The sequence below is a fragment of the Planococcus citri genome, chromosome 2, assembly GCF_950023065.1.
Source record: "Planococcus citri chromosome 2, ihPlaCitr1.1, whole genome shotgun sequence".
Lineage (NCBI taxonomy): Eukaryota > Metazoa > Arthropoda > Insecta > Hemiptera > Pseudococcidae > Planococcus > Planococcus citri.
This window is the reverse complement of record NC_088678.1, coordinates 57,978,228-58,003,524: the sequence shown is the minus strand read 5'-3', so window position 1 is coordinate 58,003,524 and position 25,297 is coordinate 57,978,228. Positions and strand designations below refer to the sequence as shown.

The window sequence follows — 25,297 nt, the reverse complement described above, 5'->3', positions numbered from 1 at the left end:
AATAAGAAACTCGCAAATATAATAATTCTTGCTAGTAGATGTACCTAGCTACCTACCTCAGTACCTATGTATGTACTTACTTCTTATGTAAGTGTAGACTATCGCAAATGATTTCTTATCAAGTAGTTATGCTAAATTGAAATAGTGTAATGAAGATGCAATTTCAACTGATGGAGTTGATTACTCGTTGCAGATTTATATGGAATTAGAATGTAATGTACCTATGTCATTATGAGAATCCCTTTACCTAATTTTTTAATGAATAAGTAGACATACTCGTAATTTTTGTGCCTTGAGAATATGCTGGAATGTTGATAAAATTTATGCAGTGAAATACGTACAAATGTGAACAAGGTACCAATATATTCTAACGTTTCTTTGCTTTTCGATTCCAGTAAGTAAAAGAGTTCTCAATACTTTCGTTCTCAGACTCGCTGTATGTAATTGTAGGCTCTTCAATTCTTCATGTACCTAGGATGTTTTTTCGGGAATTGTCTCCCAAAATTCAACTGTAGGAGATATTTTATCATGTTAACATTATTGTTGTTCATCCATTGAATGTTATTGGTGATCAGATAGAGATATTATTCAAATGGTGCAAACATTTTTTTTAGTTTTGTCAAATATTTGTAAAATCAGCAGGTTTTGGTTTTTATAGATGATGTAACTTTTTCGATTCACTGGGAAGGCAACAAGTCAACAACTCATTATATTGTTTTTTACTTGTTTTATTAATTGAACTGCAGTTAAATTTTGGATTTTGGAACCTGGATCCTGAGTCATGTTCACTTGGCTAAATTTACTTTAGTACAGCAAAACATGATGTCATGAGGGACGTTTGGTTCCTTGACCCATCCATCCTTAGCCATCAACCAATTAGTCAACCAACCAGAAATATTTTACAATATTTTCATCATCATCATTATGAATGCTGTATCTCCCTATGCTGTGTATTGTTACCATTATTGTTAGGTAGTCTTGTGGATGAGCTTGCACCATTGCTCCTTGTTCTGCTTGCCCCACATTTATTCAGCAAAGCTGCAGCCTGTTGCGATAAATTATGTCAGTCCACCTGATCAAAGATCATCCTGTTGCTCAGGCTCCTTCTACTCTACCTTGTACAAAAATTGTCTCAATTGCAACTCTTCTTGTAACATATCTAAAGCTTTTGTGTATCTGACCAAGGACTACTTCCAATGGAATGGTTGTTTTGTCTTTTGTCACACCAATTTCTCTATGTATCAAGGCTTTGGTTCTTTTTGCTGTCTAAGGAACTCTAGGAGCTCATTCAACACCACATTTCCATTTTGTTGATTTTTTGTTAATTCCCTTCACGAATGGTCCAAGTCTGTGATGCATAGAGGTGCACTGAGAAGACTATTTTTAAGGCTCTGCTTATTGCTGAATCGCCCCACATTCGTTTCAAATGAGTCATCACAGTTCTTGTCAGCTGGTAGCAGTGACGTATCTCAGCTTCACATCCCCTAGTGATTTCAATAATGGATCCAAAATAGTAGAATCGCTTTGCAACTTTGATTCTGTTAACTTCCTGGAATTCTGGAAAGCTGTTAGTCCATTGGGTCAATGATTTTCCTCTTGCTCTGGCTCCTTCTACTCTGCCTTGCACAAGTATAGCATCCATCTTCGACCGTTTAATTATATGGATGGCTACTCATATGCAAAATTTGCACACTGCTTTTGTTACCAACTCTGTCGATTTTAAACTGGGAACAAATACATCTGCGCATGTTTCAGGAAATGTGTGTGTATTTTGTTAATGATGGATTAATGGTAGTGTTTACTGGCGACAAAAGTAGTGGAAGAATTTTTCTTAAATGAGTAGCGGTCTATATAAACTACGTAAAAGGTCGATGGCATCCATGGCATCTGCTCTTGTGACCCATCCAAAGTACTTGAGTAATAGGTATAAGTATCCAACCAAGGTTCACCATCACCAGTCAGCAGAGACAGTCATTTGGTCACAACAATTTTTGTCAGTATCGATGTGTTAGTTCTTTTTGCTGCCCAAGGGATTTTCAGCAGCCGCCTCCAGCACCACATTCACATTGCATGATCTGTTGCTGATCCCCTTTGCAAATGGTCATAGTCTCTGATGCATATGTACAGGAACACTAAGAAGACCAGCGCATTCACCAGTCAAATTTTAAGGGTCTTACTTATCGCTGAATCACTCTATATTCGTTTCAAGTGAGTCATCACAGGGTGAGCTGGCAGCAGTGATGTATCTCAGCTTCACAGTCATCTGGTGTTCTCAATGATGGATCCAAGGTAGGAGAATTGCTTCAGCTTCACAACTTTGATTCCATCAACTTCCTGGATCTTTGGCGGAATTATAGTAGTGGTAAAAACGTGCCCGTACAATTGTTCAGCCTGTATGGGATTTGTAAAAACAAATTGCTTACTGAGGTATTCCATCAGTTTTTATTTTTATTTTTTCATTGGTCTTCCTCGACCTCTTCTACCTGTTGAGATGTAGTTTCTGATTCTTCAAGTTCACATTTCATTCAACATTCTTACGTCTTACCTACCTGTCCCCTCTCTATTTTATTCAGCCAATACCTGACGTGAATGGTATTATCTGTGTATATTTCTTCAATTAGTCTTGCTAGCTGTTCATTTTTTGTTGTTCCAATCTTTATCTGCTCTTCAAATTCAAATAGTGTTCTTCTCCTGACGCTTTTAAACTCCATTTGATGAAATTTTCGCCTTGTAAACATCTATATTGTCGAATTAAAATTAGGTGAAATCATTGCCTAGGTACCTAAAATGTATTAGAGATCAATTGACCTCCTTGCAAAACGAATTTGACAAGAAGAGAAATATGAGGGGCTTCATGGAAAAAGGGCTTGGTCAATTTTTTTTCTCATTTTTATAAATTCTGAATGCATTTAAAATTATTTTTTTGATCAATTCCACCATATTCAGATGGGGAAAAAACGAATTAAAAGATGTTTCCTAATATGTAGAAAAATTTTTTAAGCCTATTTGAACTTGTAAAAATCAGTGAAAAAAATGACCAAGGCCCCTTTTCCATGAAGCTTCTCATTTTCTTGAGTCTGAAAAACATGCTGGTAACATTTTGTTAATTGCATAAGTAATCAATTTTACCAACATATTTTTAAGACACAAAAAAAATTGTTTGGTTGTCAAGTAGGTATAGGCAAATGGGTTCCCAATATTGTACACTTTGTCACACCTTACGTTATCTAACCATACTAAATAAATAATCCCGGTTCTTTAAAATAATTTCACTCGTGTTATTCATTACAACCATATTAGTTCAACCTGTTCAGCTAAGGTTTCTGAATATCTACCATCTCTTCTTTGGGAAAACTATAGGTATACTAATGAAAAGATTAATCAGCCGGTGTACTGCATTTCTTATTATTTCTTCACTCTAATTTGCTTATAATACACATTACGCATTTCTTGGCAAATTGTATAGAACTCGTGTTAGTAATTAAAACTTGAAAGTACTCCGTTCATAAAAAAAATCATCGTGTGATTGGTGCGCCGCGCCGTATTGTTAACACGATGAATTGTATACAAGAGAAACCATAATCGTTGCAGTGCAAAGTTATAAAAAAAAAAAAATTGCAACAAATTAACCAAACATGCTCGATGTGTGGGCAAAATAAAATTACTCCGTCACAATGAGCTATGAAAATAGGGAAATATTCGATTATATTGATAATTTACTGAGTAAAACACAAGCTGCAACTTGCAAGTGTAATAACAACATGAGTATGAGAACTTGGATATGAAACTTTTTATGGGTATAGGAATTATGAACGGGGTTGTCTGCAACGTGGCGTCTAGATTATTGAATATTTTCTACATACAATCGACTAATTAAGCAGTCATTTAAACAATCATTGTTGAATATTGGGCATTCACGATGCGTTGTTTTTTTTTTGTACCGCAAAATAGCAGGTAACTTACGTGGCTAATTTTCGGCTGTTGTGATGAATCAATTTTAAAAATTTTGAGGTACCTGTATGTGAGTTGTGATTTGAGAAGATTTCTGTCTTGTAAAGTTAGGTACTTAACTAATTGAAGAGGTCAACGTTTGTATCAGTTAAATTTATTATACCTGACGAATTAATTATACAATTTTTTTTTTGTTATTTTTGACCACAGGCGCTCAAGAATACGGAGAAGCAGCTGCATACATTCAAGCTCAGTTTGAAGCGAAGAACAAATCTACTACTAAAGAAATTTACTGCCATATGACTTGCGCAACGGACACCAACAACATACAATTTGTATTCGACGCTGTTACCGATGTTATAATAGCGAACAATCTACGAGGTTGTGGCCTTTATTGAACGCCGTACATACCATACCTATCAATATCGACGAGAAAATATGTTAATATAGGATTCCTTGTGTCTAATTTAGTCAAATTTAACGACGGTTTAACTGTCGTAATATACATTCGTTATAAATGTTAAATTATTATTGTAAAATTCGTGTTTTATAACGATAAAGCATAATTTTACCCGCCAACGTTACTTCTTTTTTTCCCTTTTTTTACTTTACGTTAATATTTAAGTAAGTCTCGCAGTTTCAGCATTTCCCTTCACACATATAGGCGTCGGTCATCGTCTACACCGATGATCAATTTTCACCGCAGCTCGCGACCAATGTGGCTGAAATGGCGACGAGAAAAAGTAATTCATTAAATATGTATATGAATGTGTGCGCGTAAAATTGAAATAATTATCAGGTTTCAAAAAAGTTGCATGTTCAAATGAGTATCTTTTTAAAAAAAATTTACCATAATCGAACATTTTGTTCAAATATATAGTACCTATATGTTAATATTTTAAATTTGTTTTTATGTTTTTTGTTTTATTCTTTGTCCCCTTTCCCCCTTTTTTTCTTATTATGTAGAATATCAACTCGAATCGAATCGAAGTGGAAATTGCATGGAAAATATTCAATCATGAATTATAATTTAACTCAAAGTTTTTAATTTCGTTTTGTAACGCGGTATCGATTTTATGTTAAGCGTATTCCAAAGAAAATGAATATTAAAGATGACAAAGTTTAATTAACTTGAAATAATAATGTTAGTTCTAGATTTGACATGTTTACTAAGATATTAAAGGGTCCAAGAAAACCTTTGTGATAAGTTATATCATCATCGACGATTCGTCCCCGAATAGTAGGGTGTTTATAAATGTACGCAAAGGATTGCCCCGTTTGTTGCCGCATTAATCGGATATGATGGACGTAACGTATTGTATTATCGAAAAGGTTTTGTATTCTTTTTTTGTAGTATCCCCGTGAAATATTCGCTTACCTATGCGAATAATTCACATTTTGTAAGGCAAAATTTTAAAGTAACGGAAATGCATTTATTACTATTTACTATCTCCTCTTTCCTTCTCTCTTTTTATTGTATTATACTTTAATTTCGTGTTAGAAATACGAGTATTTTTCTTTTTGAAAAAAAAAAACAATGTATGAGTTATTTTTTTATGATTTTTTTTTGTCTTATAAAAATTATTCAGAATTCAGATATGGGTTGGCTCGTTTATTTTACGATGTATGGTTTTGAAAATGCAATATATTTGCTCAAATGTAACCAAGAAAAGAAATTAATCCCACTTATACGAACGCCCGTCAGAACAAACTATAATTATTGGAAAATTGTACAGTAATATTTATTAAGGCAATGTGCAATCTTGTTTTACCATTTAATCAAAATTATATTCTAAAATTTGTTTTCTAGTCAGAAAATAGTCGCACATTGACAAAGTGATAAGTTTAAGAATTGATAGGCTATGAAAGAGGTCGTCGTAATTTTTCACGGGCCAATCCTGTACGCTGATCGAGTAACACTTTAAAATTAACTTTATCCTTCTAATGTGTTTGTTTTATTTTGGTTATGATTTGTTAACTTGAAAATGTTTTGTCATTTGTTTTTATAAATATTTTAATATTTTTTTTTTGTTTTTTTGTTTTGTACTGGAATGTCTGTGTTTAATTTTTTTTTATTTCTTTCGTAAATTACGTAAAATTATCATATTTTGTTAACATTCCTTTTATGTTGGTAGTTGTATTTTGTTATTAAGTGTGTTTTACCAGAAGGGAAAAAATTTAATCTTTACAGTTTTATATTCGCGTGAGCGTTTTAATTTTTAAAATCAATTCTAACGTATTTGGAAATGACGTTTACGTGTTGTTTGAAAATTTTTCTAGAATCCGTTTTAAGAAATACCTATTTTTCTTTATTTCATTCCTTTCCATCTCTATACTCGCTCGTCATACTTAAATTTTGATCGAAGCATGCGGTTGTTTGAGCCTTGTATGAGAATTTAACGTAATGTTATTCAGTCTATGCAATAGTAAACAATTGGACCAGTTAGTTAATAAACCTATATAATGTTAATAGTTAAATTATTAAAATTATATCGATCAGTTGTGAAACTAATCGTATCGTTTTTTCGATTACGTCGTTTCGAAATTATTCCTATTGCGATAATTTGTTTTTTATGAACGTATTATCGATATTCCATTAATTTTTTTTTAAAACATACGTACAAATACGTTATTATTTACCGTAAAAAAGAATGAGAGAAAGGTGTGTTTTTTTTGTTTTTTTTTAAAAATTGGCGAATCATTTCGAATATGTTCTAGCAAGTTAGTCTTTATTTATAGCGTGTAATTTTCAACAATTTAGCCTGACTTTTCGACGTGTGAGCGTGAATTAACATCATTTCTACTTCACATGAGTGTACATTTTATTATAATTATGTAAAATCTAATTTAATAATCGAATATTTATAAATAATATTTCATCGGAAATTTAATGTATAAAAGCTTTTTTGTATTTTTAACATACAAATAGCGTGTGCTTTGTTTTCTTATAACATTAAGAATTATATCTCTTCCTGCAAAAAAAAAAAAAAACTGCATAAGCATTTCTTCACCATTTTTTTTTTTTTTATTCCATCGATGGTCTACCATACTTCGATTTTGTTTTCATTTTAATAATAAGGATTTTTTGCCTCTTTTACGAGGCGAAAACGAGATATAGCAAAATTGTGTAATTTTAATCACGTATTCAATTTTCATATTTGCACAAATTTTTTTTAAATAAGAGTACAAAAAGAATATTGTACAGGCAGCGCATTATGAGTAGTAAAACAAAGTTACGCAGCTTTAATGCTGTTTTTTTCGGTTTATTGGTCATTTTTTTTTGAAACAATCAAAATATTTAGTATATCCTAAAGCTTTAGATTTTTTTTTTTTCAAAGAGTATGAAATCAAAATATTTTTAACTATTAGACTTACGTTTAGATATTAACCATTATTTTACATTATATTGCGTTTTATTTTCGATTTTTTTTTGTCATACAATTACGCGTTGTAAATAACGAATGTTATCGTATTGTTTAAGATGGCGGAAGAATAATATATTTGATATTTATGTTTTAAAAAAACGTTAATTCGATTCTAGTCACAGTCAGCAAAAAGAGAAAAAATAAATAAAAACTATTTAAAATTAGATATCGGTTAAAATGTCATTACATAATATTTTGTAACGTTTTATTTTAACTGGTAGTATAATAAACATTTTTTAAATAAGTTTATTAGGTTGTATATTAGGTAATTGTATTATTGCTGGTTGTTGATATTGCTTTCATTTATTTAATTTTTTTTTCAATTGGTTCATGATTTTAATTCAATATACGCCACTTGTCATGTATTTGTTTTCATTTTTTTCATTTCTTTACAAGTATTTTTGGTAATTTAGTTCTCTCTCATGGAGGTTCTATGGGTGTAATCTTGGAAATATAAATGGATGTCGAAATATCCAAACTAAAGAAAAATGTAAGTTAACTATCTTGAGTTCTGACTCAAATATTTTGACATATGAAAGAATCAAAAGAATGTATATAATCTATATAGGTAGGTATACCTATACCTACTTACAAGACCGAGGAGGCGAGGAAAAAATGTAATATTTGCATTCAATGGCCTAATCTGTTCCAGAATGTAGGCAAATTGAATTGAGTTTAATTTTCCAGTAGGTAGTTCTCTATTACTATTAGTAATGCTCTCACTCCTGAGTTCTGATTGAACATTTCAGTGAATACAATCGAATTGGTTAGTAGGGGAATCTACAGCACAGCAAACATGTCAACTGGTGACAGATCGAGCTACTGATTAAAGATGAATAAAAAATTTACCTATCTTTGATTGAATTAGGTACTTGCAATTGTTTTGACTAATTGACTTCAATCTCGTAAATCACTCAATTCCGTCTACTCTATAGTAGTATTTCATTTTCTTCAGCGGACAATTGGACGTTGGCCACAGGCAGAGGCACTGCCACATGACCACTGTGCAGAACTTAGTGCCCTTCAGTTTCAGGCTTCAATATCCAGAATTGAGTACCTAAACCTATTGGCTATATGGCAATTGGCTGAATTGGCAGGTGAGGTGATGATTGAAGATTGATGAATTATTGAAAAATTGACATGTGAAATTATGAATTTTTGAAATTTTGTTTCAAGTTTACTAAAGTTATGTAACTGGGGCCAAATAAATTAAAAATATAATTAAAAATAAATAGTTAAATACATAAGTATATATTTGACGCATATAGTTTTGTTAATTTGTCGCATTTTGCCGAACGAGATTGGATCGTTTCGTTTGCGCCGGTGCTATTTTGCAGGCATAGACAATATGAAAGAACGGCAACGAGCTGTGCTTTTATTGATTTTACTGATTACATTTTAAATTATTGTTCTATTCTCAATTTAAAATGATACTTCTATTAGTTCTATTGTGCGAAGAATGCCCTTGGGAATTCATCATTTTCTGGTATTTTTTAAAGCTCTTTAATACAAGTATGGAAATAGATTATACTCTTAAGAAAGTCATAGGATTTTACGTAAGCTTTACGTACTGCGCAGTGCGCGAGCAAGCATCAAATCAGCTGTTCACGTACAACGTTGCACCCCATTGGTTCTCCACCCACCTCCACCGCGTGACGACACCAACCTGCCATGCGCAGTACGTAATACATACGTAAAATGCTAAGTGCTGGTATTACGACTCTCCGTCAAACGTTGACAGAGCGTTAACCGAGGTCGAAGCACCGGTTAACTATTGTTCAATGGTCCGTCAAATGTTGACGGAGCTTTGACGGAGTGTCGTAATACCAGCCCTAAGACTTTCTTGAGAGCATAATCTATTTCCATACTTGTATTAAAGAGCTTTAGTATTTTTTGTTCATCGCTGGACTGCACACTAGGCTACACTGTTTACCTCGATCAAAGATCAAGGTCATTTTTATCATGAGAGTGATAAAAAATCAATCAGTCAATCACGATCAATGGGTTGGGACCTCAACTTGTTGCTGTCATATTTCCTTACCCAGGTCTTTATTTTTTCAGTTTTCCTAAAAAGTGAATAATTTTCGTACTCATCTCTTCGTCTTACAGTTCCCAGCTGAAATACTTAGTTGTCCGAGAAACCACATCATGCCGCCAATATTACCCAGATCTGTCTCAGCAAATGCTGAAAAGCTGAAGGAGTTCTTCGTTTACTATCCAGATTTTCCAAAAAAAGGCATACAGTTTTGGTCAGTAAGTCGAATAGTGACGTATCTTTTTTGTTTTAAATGTTTTAATACAGAATGTACATATATCGTACTAACAGGTGTTTTTCAGAATGTTTCATTCGTGTGTTTGTTTGTCCATATAGGGATATTTTTGCTCTATATAGTAATCCGGAAGCAGTATGTCTACTCAATCTTGTATTAGCTGGGTACGCCGAAGTGATGAAAGGCGAAATAGACGTCGTAGTTGGAATAGAAGCCAGAGGCTTTTTATTTGGACCAACGCTAGCTAATTTGTTGAATTGTACGTTTGTACCTGTTAGAAAGAAAGGAAAACTACCCGGTAAAATTCGACAGAAGACATACACATTGGAATATGGATCGGTGAGTAATTTTTTACTTGGGAAATTTTAATTGAAAATCAAATAAATGTACTTAAATATACCCTTTTTTTTTTGTTTAAAGGACACCATCGAAATACAAGAAAATAGTTTGAAAGCTGGCCAAAGGGTTTTAGTTGTGGATGATTGTATTGCTACCGGAGGTATATTCAAATTTATTATTACATATTACCAAATACCCGCATTTGTTAATATACAAACTTACTGTAACTTCTTGGTAACTCCAAATGAGTTTCCTGATGAATTTTTCGTTTTTTTGTTTGGTACTAAAAAAGAAGAATTTTGCTAGGATTTTAAATTTACTCGTTAGTATGTGCTATGAATTGTGTATGTAATTGTTTAACGTTTAATCATATTTATTTATTTTTTTTAGGTACTTTGAATGCAAGTTGCAACCTGGTTGAAGAAATAGGAGCAAAAGTTGTCGATTGCTTAGTTATTTATGAAATTCCAGAACTGAAAGGATCGGAGAAAATATCATATCCTATCACTCAACTATGTTCTTGATGATCGATTTATTCTACTTATATCATTTTATTACGATTCCATTTCATGTTTTTGTACGATTTTTATTTTGTCAAAAAATGTGAAGTCCGAAATATTTAAGATAGTTTGTATTTATAGGCATTATTGCATTTTAAATTGATCAATATAATTCATTTGTCATTGTCGTTTTTGAGAATACTTGTCTACTATGGGTACTTTTTTTTTTAAATATACAATTTGAATAAAAACATTCCACTTATCGATGCTTATCTCGCGGAGTTCTTAATTATCATTTCATAATCTTATCTTCTATACGAGATGAATTGAATTTGGATTTCTTTCTATCTTCCGATCAAATTTTGTGTAACGATTCGCTGCATGAAAATTGTGAAGTGAATGGAACATTTTCCTTTTCCCTACCTCTTGTCTTGTTGTAAGAGAAGCACATATTGGAGTACCGTTTCGTGAATTTTTGTTCATTCATGTGTAATCAAAACGATATTATATGCATACTGGAAGTGATGGAAATGATTATTCTAATGAAATGTCCATTGTATTTGTCCATTATACTCGATTATGGTTCTATTGATTTTTTTTTGGTATCTTAAGAAATATGATTAAGTACATCGTATTTCGACGCCTGAAAAATCTTTCCCTTATCTTATGATTTACTAGAAAGATTACCTACGATTTACAAAATTTATTCGACTCGGCCAAAAAACGAATTAATTTTATCAACGCTTTTCGCGTTACCATAGCAACCAAAACGTCAGCTGATTTTGCCTCCTTCTCCGTGACAACACTGCTGCTCTCTGTTGTCCACATATGACTGTGACGTTTCAAGTAATTCAGGTTAGATTGGTGGATGAGTTACAAGGAATGATGTTATATACTGTTTTTGTGTAAAGTTATTAGTAATGGCCGCCAATTCGAGTGGTGGTAGTGATTCCAAATCAAATTTGGACAATAAGTGCGTCGATCGGTTGAAATTATTGTACCCCGCGGTCAACGAAAACGAAACTCCACTTCCGAGATCATGGAGTCCTAAGGACAAGTATAATTATATTGGTTTGTCACAGAACAATCTCAGAGTACACTATAAAGGTAACCATTTTTCGAAAATTCCTTTAAAACCTCGTAATATTATCTATTATAAGCTTAATAATCATAACGTAATGTCTTTCTGGTATTACGTTGCATATTTCTGTTTGTTAGGCATTTGTTAATTGAATTACGCACTTTCACAAAAGTACACAGTTTTGCTACTTCTAACAAAGAATGATCAGCTGTTTTGCTTGCATTTTGTCAATAATCGAAGAATGAACGAGAATTAGCGAATACAAATTTTACTTGATTTCGAAAACATCCTAAGATCTTCGTTAAGAACGAGAAAATATTCCAATTTAGCAGTATTTTGCAATTTGCATTTCATTACTGATACCTTGGATTTAGTCGTTTGTTTCAACATTTTTTCTGATGTGTTGTTTTTCACAATTGAGCTATGTTTTTCTAGTTGTTTTACATACTCAGTTTGTTTTATTAATGTCGAACGATGTGTAATAGTCAGTCAGTAATTAGAATTGGAACATTCATTGGTCTATCTTCAAGTTCATTGTTCCCTCCCATTGAATTTGATATGAATGAAATCTCCCTCTTCTTTATTGTATGAAACACTTCTTTTTTCCAAGACTTGATAAGCATTTGAGAATAATTTTATCGATAATAAGTGCATTTCCTGAGTTTGTGTATCGAACTTGATCTTTTGCGAACAAATATTTTATATTTTGTCCCGTTCAAAAGTTTTATTTAGTAAAAATTAAAAGTTATCTTTATACGTCGTTCGTGATGGTTTATTTATAACAATTCGGAATTTTCTCCCAAAATATTATTCCCATTTGTTAAAATTCCTTAGTTTATCCGACATTGGAATTACTCGCGACCACCGTAATTGAGCAAATTTCTTGATATCTGCTTATTTAATGCGCATTATATTTAGTGGCGTAGTCTTTTGTGTTGTTTTTCTTTGTTAGTTCTGAGCATGTCTGGTGTGGTTTTCTCTCATGTTATACGTTGATTCATTTATTTATTTATTTTTTTCTAAAATCAACCCTAATGGTATCTTGTTCTGTGTTCACGATTCTATTGTGAAAAAACCTGTTATTTTGAAGTAATCAATGAGTCAGGTGTTGGTGTTAAACATTGTAGGCCTTTGGTTACCGTTCTTATTTCCTACCTAACGTGCATTTTCCCGTCCAAGTGGTCTTTACGTTGGAAAAAAAATCGTCGATATTTCATTCGAAAAATACGAAAGAATTATGTTCATCTCATTTTGCAATTAAACTGTTACGTTATTTACGCGTGAAATTTCCTAGTACTTTTTGATAATGGGTACTTTCTATACGCAGTGTTGCCATGTTAGCCAGTTTCGTTCAGGTTTTTCTGGCGAATAAAATTGTTTAAATTATGAAAGGGCCTTGATATTTTAACTAACGAAATGCCTATTTTATTTCATTATGTTTGAAATTTTCTCAAATGGTGATTTCATCGAGTTCTTGTAGGTGTACAAGTGTACCATGACTCATAAGGAGTCATTAAAAAAGGTTCATCGATCAATGAAGTCCGAATTAGCTGCAAATACGCGTAATTCTAAACGGTGCAGCGTACTTACGAGTAGTTCGTAAAACTTGAAATTTTGTCCACGCTTAAAAAATTCATATTCCTTTATTTATTATGGTAATGAGGTTTTAAAATTACGTAAAAATTCAACTCTTTTTGTTACTAGTTTTAAAGTTGTACTAGCAAACATTTATCAATTTTTATTATTTCCCCATTTTTTTTCCTAAATAAATTGTCGTTGCCAATGCCTGTGCTCGAATAGTTTGACCATGAAAAAGACATTCGTTTGGTTTGTGGGCTTGTTCGTATATATCGCGAAGATAACTTTTCTTTTCCTCGCTTGAAATAAAAGTTGACAGTACATTTTTAAAGTCAAACAAAGTATGTTTTTGTCCAGTCGAATCGCAACATGTTGCAGCCCTCAGAAACAAGCCAAGGAAAAAATAAACTGAAATGAAAAATGAAAAAGTGATACGATGTTCTGGAGCTTTTTTTTTTTCGTAAACGTTCTAACATCATTTTCGCATTAGCTGACGATGAAAAAAAAAAGTCCTACATTTGTTTCTTTGCGTACCCACACATTGTAGTACAACACATATTACGTAGATACTTTCGTTTACGACGACGATGATTGCACTGCATGAAATTATGGCGGTTTTATCGAAGACTGTATTTGTAATGTTACTGAGGAGTGAGGATGCTGGATCAAGTAGGCCAAATTTGACCAAAAGTTTCCTTAAGCTGTTACTTTGGTCTTGGGAAAATGAGCAGGATTTGTTTGAGAGGTGAACGAATGACTGTCAGAAGAGGTGTGACGTCGTTTGTGTTAGTTTCAAAGAATTTTATGATGTGATAAAATTATTGTATCACATTGTCGTATCGAATATCTTTGCGATAATGTTATATGTAATTTTCATGCATAAGGATATAATTGCAATTACGATGAAATATAAGTACGATCGAAACACGCTTAGGAAGCGTATTTTTTCTTACTGTATCAACCACGAACCATGTATTTTGTAGTATACTGTATACTGTGGGTACATATATTCTACATTAGCCAGTGAGCATCGAAGATAACCCTTTTTGTAGCCTTGATGTGAAACGATAGCTTCTCTCCGCACCTCTCGAGCTCGACCAGCACGTTTCCAGTTGGCTGCGAATCATTTTCGTTACTTTATATCGCTCGGTCGTCGTCGTGTTTGTATATTAACACGAAGACTACGTGCTATTTCGAATGATGTACGCCAAAAGTAATTAAAAATATTACTTTGTGTATGAGGTGCGATTAACGATGATAACTTGCGCATAATACCTACTTACATATCTGACGGCGTTAACTCGTATTTTTATGTTGATGTACTTACGCGTGTTATCACTGTTATCAGTTTGTAATTATTATGACGTAGATGAGATGCTAATACTTTTGAGCTGAGGTAAGAAGTGATCCAGATAGTAAATGAGTACAATTCTGTATTTATTGTCGTCGAGTTTGTTTGACTTATAAGTTGCTTGGATCTGTGCCGGGGAGAGGAGTATTGGTTTCAGTATTTCGTTCCGAATTTTAGTACTTTGTGAGTGAGGTAGGTCATGTTAGTACTGACTTCGTGAGTGAGGTAGGTCAAGGCAGTTGTAGTAAAAGTGAAATCATCTGATTGAATTTACATTTAGAAATAGTTGTCCATCTATTTGATTCGATGGACTGCTTGAAAATGGAACACAGAGTTGTGTGAAGTACCAAAAACTTGAATTTTTCGAGATTCTGAACAAAAGTATGATCTTATTTCGTCGATTCAACCCCTACCACGGTTTCTGGTGTCTTTAGTAAGGAGGAAGAGGAAGGTCTGGAAAAAATCCGATCGACAAAATAAGGCCATATTAGTGTTCAACATTTTCAGAAACGTACCATACACGACTTCGTAGATATTTTCAAGTTTGAACCCCAGATTTTGTATAACGTTTATTTTGAAAATACACTGAAAAATTTTTCGAAACGAATAACGAGGGTCGCCATTTTTTCTTGTTCAAAAATAACCAAGAAAATTATTATTCTCGAATAGAAGAAACGAAAAATATCAAAAAAATTCATAAAAAGCATGTTCAAAAAAAACTTGAATTTTACAACTTGAAACCTTTTTTTTTTTGGTTTATCGCCTTCTTCCAAAATGCAGTGCTACGATATTTCAACTGGCGGAAAATTTCTATTCCAGGAGTTTAATATGATTTTTGAAATTTTAGAAACCCTAATGTTAAAAAAAAATTATTAAAAAATCAGTAAAAAATTCGAACGTACTCGTATACTTATTGCTCAAGTTATAGCGTGTAATATTGACTCTTATATCTACTCGTAAGTTTTGTTGAAATTAATTTGAATATAAAAATAGGTAACTCTCGCAATATTAAACTAATTCTTGACAAAGTACAAATTAAAATTACTACCTACGTTAGTATCAAGTTTTTTTTTTTAAATTAAAATTTAAAAGTAAATTTTGTTCTTTGAGAGTAGCCCTGAAATTTTTAAGAAAAAAAATTGATAAGAAGAAATGGGCAAGGATGAGTCTTTTATTAAAAAATGAAAAAAAAACCAGAAAATTACTCTTAGAATAATTATAAACGAGTTCGAGATAGCAATTTATTCCGCTGTTTTTCTTTTTTTTCTGTGCTGTTTTCATTTCTTATTTAATTTTTTTTCAATTGTCACTGGATTTAATTTTGGGTATGCTCGTTTCGTGTCTATATTTTTAAAAATTACTTACCGTATGTCTGGTGATAATTTTTTCGTTGAATTCTTCTCAAAATCAGTTATTTTAAAGCAAAATTTCTATTACACTGTGTTATAAAATCTGAAACAAAAACCAAAAATAATAATCGATGATAACTAGCTTTCGATTCGCTCGTTCTTCATCTTTAAACTATAAAAATTGGTTCCCAAGAGATTCATGAACTGAATTGAATAAAGATAAAATTATAAATTATGTATCTCATAATTTGCTTTTTAGGCCAACGACAGAAAGTTTTTGACGATGAACCAGACACGTAAGCTAAATCGAAAAAGCATGCAAAAATACATCACCAGTCATAATTTCATGAGCTAGAGTGCATTTTTCGAATTTTGGCAAATTTTTGAAAATTAAATTCGAGACCAAAATGGGAAAAAATCTAAATTTCATTTTTACCAAATTGATCTTGAAAGCTCGTTTTTCAAATTTTCAATTGTAAAATGGCTGGAGAAAACTGATTTTGAGGAAATCGTGTATAATCGATCAATTTGGCTCCTAACGAATATTAAACGCGTTTATACGATCTGAAATTAATTTGGAAAGTTTTATAACATTTTTGGAAAAGCTGGAATTTCTAAAATAATGGTTGGAAGCTCCGGTATTGCTTAAAACCATCTCCAATCGACTCAGCATGTTAAATTTAAGGTGAGTAAAGAATACATTTTTGCTTTTCCACTTTATTGGGTGAAATTTTGTGGAAATTCCGACTTTCAAAAATTTGCTGGAGGCTCCAGAACTGCTTCAAAACGGCTCAAAGCCGTTTTCAATCGACGTGGGTCGTCGAAAATATGGTACATACCAAATTTCAGCTTTCATAGGTCAATTTGGTGAAATTATGAATTTTTTCTCACCTTGAGCCCAAATTAATTGATTTTCAAAAATTCGCCAATAATTGAGAAATCTACTTGAGGTGTATTGCCACGCTCTTTCAATTTGCTTTTGTTCGGGTCAAAAAAATTGCTGTCAATTGACAATCCTTCCTCCTAAGTATTAAATTGTATCAAACGACTCCTTACATTTTAAAACTAATTTGGTTTTCGGGAGTCTCCATCAATTCTTTAGGGTTCGGGAGGAAAACATTTTGGATCTGAAATTTTCTTTTATTCCAGGCACTTGGGAACTCTTCGATTGTCTGGAACGTAAGGGCTAAATCCCAACGAAGTACATTGTTTTCTTTCAAAGGGCAATGAACTACATTCTCCCCCTTATTCCTTCCACAGTCTCGGAAACTTATATACTTTACCTCTTCTGCCTGCACCAGTGTCATCGATACGTTTAGAGAAATCCTGCTTGATACAAGTTGTTGTGCGAATACCCATAAAGAAAAATGATATTGTCGTCTAATAACCTATTATTGGAAGGAAAAGTAGTGGACGATGGGGCATGGAGAGGGGTAGGAAGTGAAGGGAAATTAATTTTCATTTCGTAATTTTGCAAATTGCTAAACGGTGCTCGGCGTTGAATTATATTTTTAGAGAAATCGCGTACCTAGATACTACAAAGATAAGGTTATTCGAAAATAGATTCACCCAGGGGGTAAGGTGCACGATGATTGAGATAGGGGTGGATATCGATTTTGGAAACTGTTGTACCATTTTGTTGTTGCCTTATACAGATGATGATATCGGTGTGTTATTCAAAACTGCGCAAAACTCGAGGGTTTTGTTTCTTTGTATTGGTTTTTGGAGCGGTGGCGACTCATCTCTTTTTTTTATGCGCTCTCCCCCTCCCCCCTACTGCTCTCCTCCGTCATTTTAGTCTCATCATTTTACGATTAACATCTTTTTCTTCGCTGTCGTCGTAGTGGAGGTAATTTTTAATGTCTCTGTCGTTGTTGTTGTTAGAACAGAATTTTTTGTCGTAAAATTGCGGATGTGTTGCGAGGGTATAACGGATGAAACGATGTTTATGGTCGTATAGTATGTTACGATCGTAAAAAAATTCACCCGAGGAATGTCTCCATTGTTTGCTGCGTTCGGGTACCATCGATGGAAAAAAATCAACGTCGGTTGTTTGATACGTTCGTCATGGAAAAAAAAATTTATGTGGTTGTGAGGGAGGAGAAAATTGTACGTTTTGAGTTTCGAAGATTAAGCGATCAAAAAAATGAGGTTAATAGTTGATCGTTACATTGGCAATTTTGCAGGTCAGGATGTTGTCGTCCAATAGCATGAAAAATGTATTTTGGTGCTTTGGACTTCTTTTATTTCGTCTGTGCTTTTTGCCTTGTTGAAAAAATTTTTCAAGTGATATTTTTTCGCCATCATAAACATACTTTCTGATATTTGAAAATCGAAATACGTAAGAATCAAATCTTCAAATTTTAATAGCACCTTCACTTTTACAGATAGGCAAAAATTGATTGAGATTTTTTTAAAGACTTAGATATACAGTTATATATTTGTAACTGAAAATGATTTTGGTCCCTAGTCTCCGAATCGTGTTTCCATGATATGGTTTCAGAAAAACTACAAACATAATATCTATCAACTGCACGAAGCTCTCGAGTAGAAAGTCGTTTAGTGGGAAAAATGGGCGTGTAGAAATTGTGAATATTGAATTTCTCGGTGTGGCCCATAAAAGTATTACATGTAAATACTTGTAAAGCCTAGTCGAGTTACCGTTGAGTGAAATCATTATACAAAAAGGGGTAGTCAGCGCCCTCGAAAAATGCAGGGAAAAACCACGCGGGCGATGTTTGATATCGTATGCGGTGCAACGACGCAGGCAACAGCGCAGCTAAAACTCTTTGACGACGACGACGTGGTGAATGACCTCGGTTGTTGCACCAATCCTGAAATTTGCGTTGCAAAAAATGATCACCGTGTACATTTACCTCAACCGAGGATATCGTTATACATATATTTGAATAGGTGTAGTTTTGTGTAGGTATTTCCTATTTATTATGTATCTCTATCATGTTGATATGTATGTGTCGGTTGTGCACTCTCTAGCTGTATGTACCCATTTTCAATCCGAAGGAAAAAGTATATCGATTTATATCGCATTCGGTTAGAATTTTCTTCGCTGCGTTTTCGTCTGTGTATATTGCTTCCTCTTCCAGTACAAAATTGGATGAAAGTACGAATACTATGCAGTTATGTATCGAAATCTTTGTTCCTTTAGAGAGGAAGTCTTCGTCTTTGTCGGGGGGTTTTCTTTTTCGCAGGCGACGTTATCGACTTGCCTCGAGCTTCGGTACGGGGAAATTTATACACGGATTCGAGGTGCGCTTTGTTTCCATTTCCACCGAAGGGAAATAACCTCGTCATGGCAGTATGTTTTAGACGTTGCCGGTTATCACGGGGTTGGTCTAGGGCAGTATTTTGTGGCACGTGCAGGTTCAGTCAGAGTTGACGCGCAATTAAGAATGGCGGCGAATCGAATTTGTTGCTGAATTTCGACGACGACGAGAACGAGGACGAAGACGTAGTTAGTACCGTCTAGAAAATTAAATGTATACTCATTATTTGCGTGTGTGGTTTACGTAGCTTAGGTAGGTAAAGGTATGCAATGTCCCTTACCTACCTGTGTTCGTAGACGTACACGTACGTAATAAGTATGTACTTTGATAAATGCATTCTGATGACATTTTCAGTACAAGCAAAAGGTTAGCTTTTTTTGCATGTTTGAATGCAATTTTTCAAATTCTCTTATCGATGAAGAGAAGTACACAGGGTATCTTCTTCGATTTCGAGCTTCTGTAAACCAATTAACATTTGTGCAGCTTGGATTCTGATTGCTGTGATTCCAGACGAATGTTTTGAAATTGTTACAGAACGAAATTCTGTAACTGAAATTTGAAGTAGGATTCAAAAATCGACTGAAGTCTAAATTTTCACTCGTAGCATCTTCGTTCTCGTTAATTTTATTCTTTTGTTTATGAAGCAGAAATACTATTACTGTGCGAAAAACAACAATAAATTATTTTTTACGACGATCCCAAAGGTGAAAATTAGCGTGCAACGCGAGTTTTGGAGAATACAATTTTTTTCGTCACGTATTTCCGCGCCATGGGTCCGACTGCGGGCTTACGTAGATCAATTTTAGCTTCCTAATTAGGGTATTGACCTTTGCGCTTATGTCTCAGACAATGGCGAATGGTTTTTGTCCATTTTATGGCGAGTGCGATGAACAAATTTTACGTTTGGCTTGAGCACGTGTATCGTGAAATATCGCGAATGGGTTTAAAAAATTCGAGGGTGTGTTTTTGAAGTCTCTTAGATATCATTTGTGATGTGAAGTGTATTCAGATTTCAGTATATTTAGAGAAAAACAAGAGCAGGCGAAATAAATGTTTACCTGCGGTGTTTTCGTTACATCTTTTTCCAGTACGTTGAACCTTAATGAAACAATGAAGCAGAATGGTAGGGATGATGGGGAGGAAGCACGTAAAAAACAAAGAAAATTTTCGAGAGTTTTGTAAAAAGTAAAGCTCTCGGGTGTATTTTTATTTTTTTTGGAGTTTTCAAGGTCAAGTGGAAGTATGAAACCTTAACACGAAACTTGTAATTTGCTTTTTAATAAATAATGCGAATACGAAGTCGATTGGAAGAACGTCTTTCCGAGTGTTTCCCCCCATTCTCTTTATCGAATTTAGTTTAATGTTGAATTTTAAAAACGTAACTGTATTATACTTACCTATTGGTTCAATTTTTTATGAATGTGAATGTTGAGTGAGTCGATCTGATATGTATTGAGAAAAAGAGTTGATATTTTCGATTGGAAATCAGAATTTTTGAAAACAGTTGAATAATCATCAATTTGTGAACTGAGAGAAAAATATACCTATTTGAAAGACGTTCTAGAGATCAATATGGGCGATTTGGTTCTGCTTTTTGGGTAAATTTTCTGATGCACACTGGAATGTATGTAGATGCAGGCGTCAAAACGTTCCCTACCTTTTCTCTTCTTTATTGGTTTCTTTTAAAAAATTTGAAAAACTTGGTATGGAAAATTTTGAAAAGTCAAAAAAAAATATTTTTTGGAAACGAGTGGCATACTTTTATTATGAATGAAAGTTTAGAACAAAATTATCTGCTGATAGAATCTACAACAATTGTATTTCTCTGTTCCTTCTATTTTCTCATAATCTGTAATGTAATTTTTGGTATGGAATGTTCTATGTAATTCAACTTTAAGCCTCAGATTGTTTACTTTGAATGTTTAAATGAATAGATTACGTTAATCTAATCTTGGTCACTGACTTTTAGAGAGTTACATACTCATTCATGCAGCCTATACAATAATTAATCATATTTTATGGAAAAATACACTCGAGGCTGTTCATTATTTCAAATTTCCAATTCAATCATTTAAGTAATTCTGATTCAAATTACCGCTCTAGAAAATGAATTTTGTTGGTAGAATTAAAGAACCAACTGACTATCGTACCTACAATTGTATAAAAAGAAACCACACGAATCAATTCCGACGACCGACGTGTCTCTATCTACCACGTGATTCGTATTTTCATTCTCATCGAACAATCAATTTTTCTTCGACTAAGTAGTCTTCATTCTTCGGTATAGGTAATGCTAGAATCGATGAAAAAGGACGACGAGGAAAGTATTACTGGGAATTATGCAAAATTTATGTACCTTACTCAAGTTGAAGCTTTAAAAATTATTTAAAAATTGGAGGCGAAACAACGTAGGGGTTGAGCAGGATTCGTAGAGGTATAATATTCGTAAAGTACGTGGGAATTCGCTCGAATCGATCGTGCTATATGCTGCTCGCAACATGCAACAGGTACTTTTACCTTTATACTTATATTATAAACATCGGATGACCTTACTTCGTCAGGGTTTCAGTCGTGTCTTCTTATTTTGCGATTTAGCAACGTCGTCGTCGTTTCGTCGACGACGACGACGACGCGGAGAATATAGTATATATAAGTTATTAATAAAACGGCAAATTGACGAAAATACCGATAAAATTAAAAAAGGCGACTTTTTAATTGATGGAAATTAACGGCGCGGATGCGACGATCCGGCGGCGGTGTTCGCTGTACTCGTACGTACACTTTATGAGCTTTGAGCGTTTAATTTTGAATGTTGACCCCGCGTGATATGTGGAAGGGATATGTTCCTTCTGAAATCAAAATTGGTCAGCACACCTACGAACTGTGAGAGCCTTGTCATTTGTCAGATTGATATATTACGTGCTATTGTATGTGTATGTCTGTGTAATATATAGGTCATCTTGTTCCAGTAGTAAATGAGGTAGGACTGCGAGAAGAGTTGGTAATACGCGTTATAATACATGGCGTGAAATTGAATACGATATTGTATGTAGTGTAAGTAAAACAAGAAACCTAGGTAGTATGTAATTGAGGAAAATGTAATTCTGTGTTGAGAGAAAAAGAGTTGAAAAAACGACCACAGCGTTATTAAACTCGCGATATTGTTCCATTCTTTCGATTTTTCCTGGTATGTTGACGTCTTGACTGAACTTTCCGCGGATTTTGTTCGAAAGTTTTTCCAAAGCTTTTATTCTGCTGCGAAGCGTCGTATTATACTTTCAAAATGGCAAAATGAGAGATGTTTTCAGTTAACTATTTCTATATATTTTAGAGAAGTGTTTATTGATTGTGTAAGAAAATTACGGTCTATAAAGAAAATCTTGAGTGTTGATTTTTATAATTTTTATTCTGAGCCTGAGGAGTTGAAAAAAGCTTTGATGAAGAGTTAATTTTAAAAAAATTGTCACTTTGTGCTTGTTAAGTCAGCTTTCTCATTGACCAATTATTTTTTTCTCATTCTCGTCGTCGTGTGGCCTTGAAGAAATTATATTTTGTGTATCATTGATAAGGTCCTAGCTTGCTTGAAAATGAAGAATTTGCATCTGAGTGTAGTAAAACTGGACTACCAAAGATGTACAAAACTAACCAATGTCTGATCTAGACTTCTCAAACTGTTCTGGGCATATCAGAACCCTATTTTTTTTTGTGAACGTACACGAATTTGCCTTTATGGTTGGATTTTAGCATGTTTAACTCTTTGGTGGGTTTCTAGGTTTCCATGTTGAGGAAACAAATTGCTTTGAAGAGTGCAATAGGGCACCCTGCCCCCATTGGCAAAATCCCAAAAACGTTGAGCTTTCAAAGGAAAATCATTTTGAAAAATGTAAGTTTTGAAAAATCCAAATCCATCATTTCCAACAAAACAAATGAATATAAATTGGAATTTTTTTTCAAAAACAATTCAATCGGTGCAAGCGTGGTCGTTTGTGTTTCAAGTTGGACATTTTGAAGCTGAAACTTCAACGTCTTCAGGGCACTTTTTAAGAAACAAAAAAAAGATTTGAAAATTAATGACATTTTTCTGAATTTCTGTAAAAATGTAGCATTTCTCAAAATACCAAAAAAGTTCCTGAAATTGTAAAAATTGCTCCAAATGCTGTGAAATTGGCCAAAAATTATCGAAAAGTATTCAAAAATGTTGAGCTTGTGAAAATATATCACTAAAAAAATATTGCGTTAGACAAAATTTCAAAAAAAAAAAAAAAATAGTTTAAGTTGATACTGATACATGAAAATTGAAATAGCTACTGGAGATGATTTTGATGAAACAGTGGTGGCTCAAAATGATATTCCCATAAGTCGAGTTTATTTACCAAATAGTTTTACCAATAGCCCTAGCAACATGCAAATCAAATACATGGATGTAATAGCTATTGTCACTAGTTTAGGGTGTCCTTTTTTCATCACCATGACATGTAATCCAAAATGGCCAGAGGTAACCACAAATTTGAGAAAATTTGAGAAATCAACTGATTGCCCTGATTTGTGTAATAGAGTGTTTCAGTTAAAACTACTTCAACTTTGGAAAAGTAGTAAAAAAAATTGTAATAATGATTGTAGAAAAGGTCATCTGGCAGTTCCCAAGTTGAGCAGAAATAAAAAGAAATTGTAAGAATACATAGTAAACAAAAATACAAATTCATCTACGAGTTTAGTCTGCCATTTTGTTTTCACTATGGATTTCATTGTGTTTTTGATTACTAGGGCAACCCAATATATTTTTTTGAATCTTTTTTTGTTGCACTCCGTTTACAAATGTAACAAAATCATTTTACGTTTCAGAAAATTGCCTTTCATTTAAGACCTACTTCATTTCGAATATTTTCGAATATTTTGCCTTAAAATGAATATTTTCGCATATTTGATTGCTATTTGAATATTTTTGTCTAAAATTACCACATATTTTGCAATTTATCGAATATTTTTGAATACTTTTGAATATTTTGGAAATTTTTGCATTTTGAGAATCACAACACAGGAAACGTCATTTTCACAGAATGTTGAAGATGAAAAAAATGGTTCTTTTTAATGATGATGATATTGATGATTGATGAAATGATGATGAAGATTGAATTTTAAATCAAGCTTAGATTTTTTTTCTTTTTTTGACAATCAAAATAGAATTTTAATTCAACAATTTTGTTCCATTTTGCGAAATTGCGAATAGTTCATGTGATTTAGGAAACAAAACCCAACGATGTAGCCATTTTTGTAATGTGCTTGTAAAGGCGAGTGAAACGATACCAAATTTGATTTCGAATATTTTAGGGGTAATCGAATATTTTTGTCGAATATTTCACCTCAAAAAATCGAATATATATTGAATATTTTACCTTGAATGAGAGCATATTTTGGGTTGCCCTATTGATTACTCACTAAAATGAGCCAAAAACTGTAATTGTATAACCATAACCAAAATGATTGATTTTGCATTTTTATCCATAACTGTAATCAAAATGATTAATTGACATTTTTTTGACCGTAACCGATTCACATTTTATTTTGGTTACGGTTAATTTGCCATTTTTGTCAAATTTTATGAAAATTAATGAGCTTTGATCGATTTTGGAGATGTGTGCACGGTTTCGAGCAATTCTCACGATGTTTTATACAATTTTGGCATAAATTTTGACAACTTGTATAGAAATTTCATCCTTTTTTGATGATTTTCAAAGACTTTTTTCTAAGTTTCAACATCAACTTGAGTATTGAAAGAAATTTCAACAATTATTCGAGTAATTATCGCTCAATCCTGTTGAATTTTACAAAATTATCATCACTTCATGGTGATATTGAGTGATTTTGATTTTATAGGTCTTTTGAGCCTTTTTACTTTGTTTTATCACGTAATTTTACCAAACTTTTTTTGGTCAAATTTCACAGGTTTTCAACATTTTTTAATGCAATTTTGGCAGATCTCTCCCAAACCACGAACTTGCAGCTTTATTATAAAAATCACAGAATTGCACTTTTGAGAAGTACAACATGTCTGGTGTCACTATTCTCTCTTTATATTGGATTTATTCTCAGAATGTTTTAATCTTTACATTTGGATTTTGGATGCAGTCCAGGTTCTCAAACTTACACATACTTGACAGAATTTAGCATG

General features: G+C 33.1%; 3 protein-coding genes across 3 annotated transcripts in view; all 3 read left to right on the top strand.

Moving 5' to 3' along the window:
• Galphao (G protein alpha o subunit) overlaps positions 1-7,741 on the top strand; it is a 129,717-nt gene extending 121,976 nt beyond the window's left edge. Inside the window, exon 8 of the mRNA XM_065351639.1 lies at positions 4,162-7,741. Within this exon, the coding sequence (XP_065207711.1) occupies positions 4,162-4,349 (188 nt within the window). The 3' untranslated portion in view covers positions 4,350-7,741. The remainder of the gene's footprint in view (positions 1-4,161) is intronic.
• A 1,474-nt stretch (positions 7,742-9,215) lies between these two features.
• On the top strand, positions 9,216-10,757 carry Aprt (adenine phosphoribosyltransferase). Its single transcript, XM_065351636.1, has 5 exons — positions 9,216-9,421; positions 9,486-9,625; positions 9,748-9,985; positions 10,067-10,145; positions 10,376-10,757. The coding sequence occupies exons 1-5, from the start codon at positions 9,377-9,379 to the stop codon at positions 10,507-10,509; spliced, it is 636 nt and encodes a 211-aa protein (XP_065207708.1). The 5' UTR covers positions 9,216-9,376; the 3' UTR covers positions 10,510-10,757.
• A 561-nt stretch (positions 10,758-11,318) lies between these two features.
• The window catches only part of RanBPM (Ran-binding protein M), a 48,379-nt gene continuing 34,400 nt past the window's right edge, over positions 11,319-25,297 (top strand). Inside the window, exon 1 of the mRNA XM_065351598.1 lies at positions 11,319-11,592. Coding sequence (XP_065207670.1) covers positions 11,406-11,592 — 187 coding nt within the window. The 5' untranslated portion in view covers positions 11,319-11,405. The remainder of the gene's footprint in view (positions 11,593-25,297) is intronic.

What these genes read in the sequence shown, in the direction of transcription:
- Aprt (XM_065351636.1), top strand. Translation starts at nt 9,377, where the DNA reads ATGGGTTGGGACCTCAACTTGTTGCTGTCATATTTCCTTACCCAG. An exon ending in TGTCATATTTCCTTACCCAG is followed by an intron (nt 9,422 to 9,485) that starts GTCTTTATTTTT and finishes TTCGTCTTACAG; the next exon opens with TTCCCAGCTGAAATACTTAG. An exon ending in AAAAAAGGCATACAGTTTTG is followed by an intron (nt 9,626 to 9,747) that starts GTCAGTAAGTCG and finishes TTGTCCATATAG; the next exon opens with GGATATTTTTGCTCTATATA.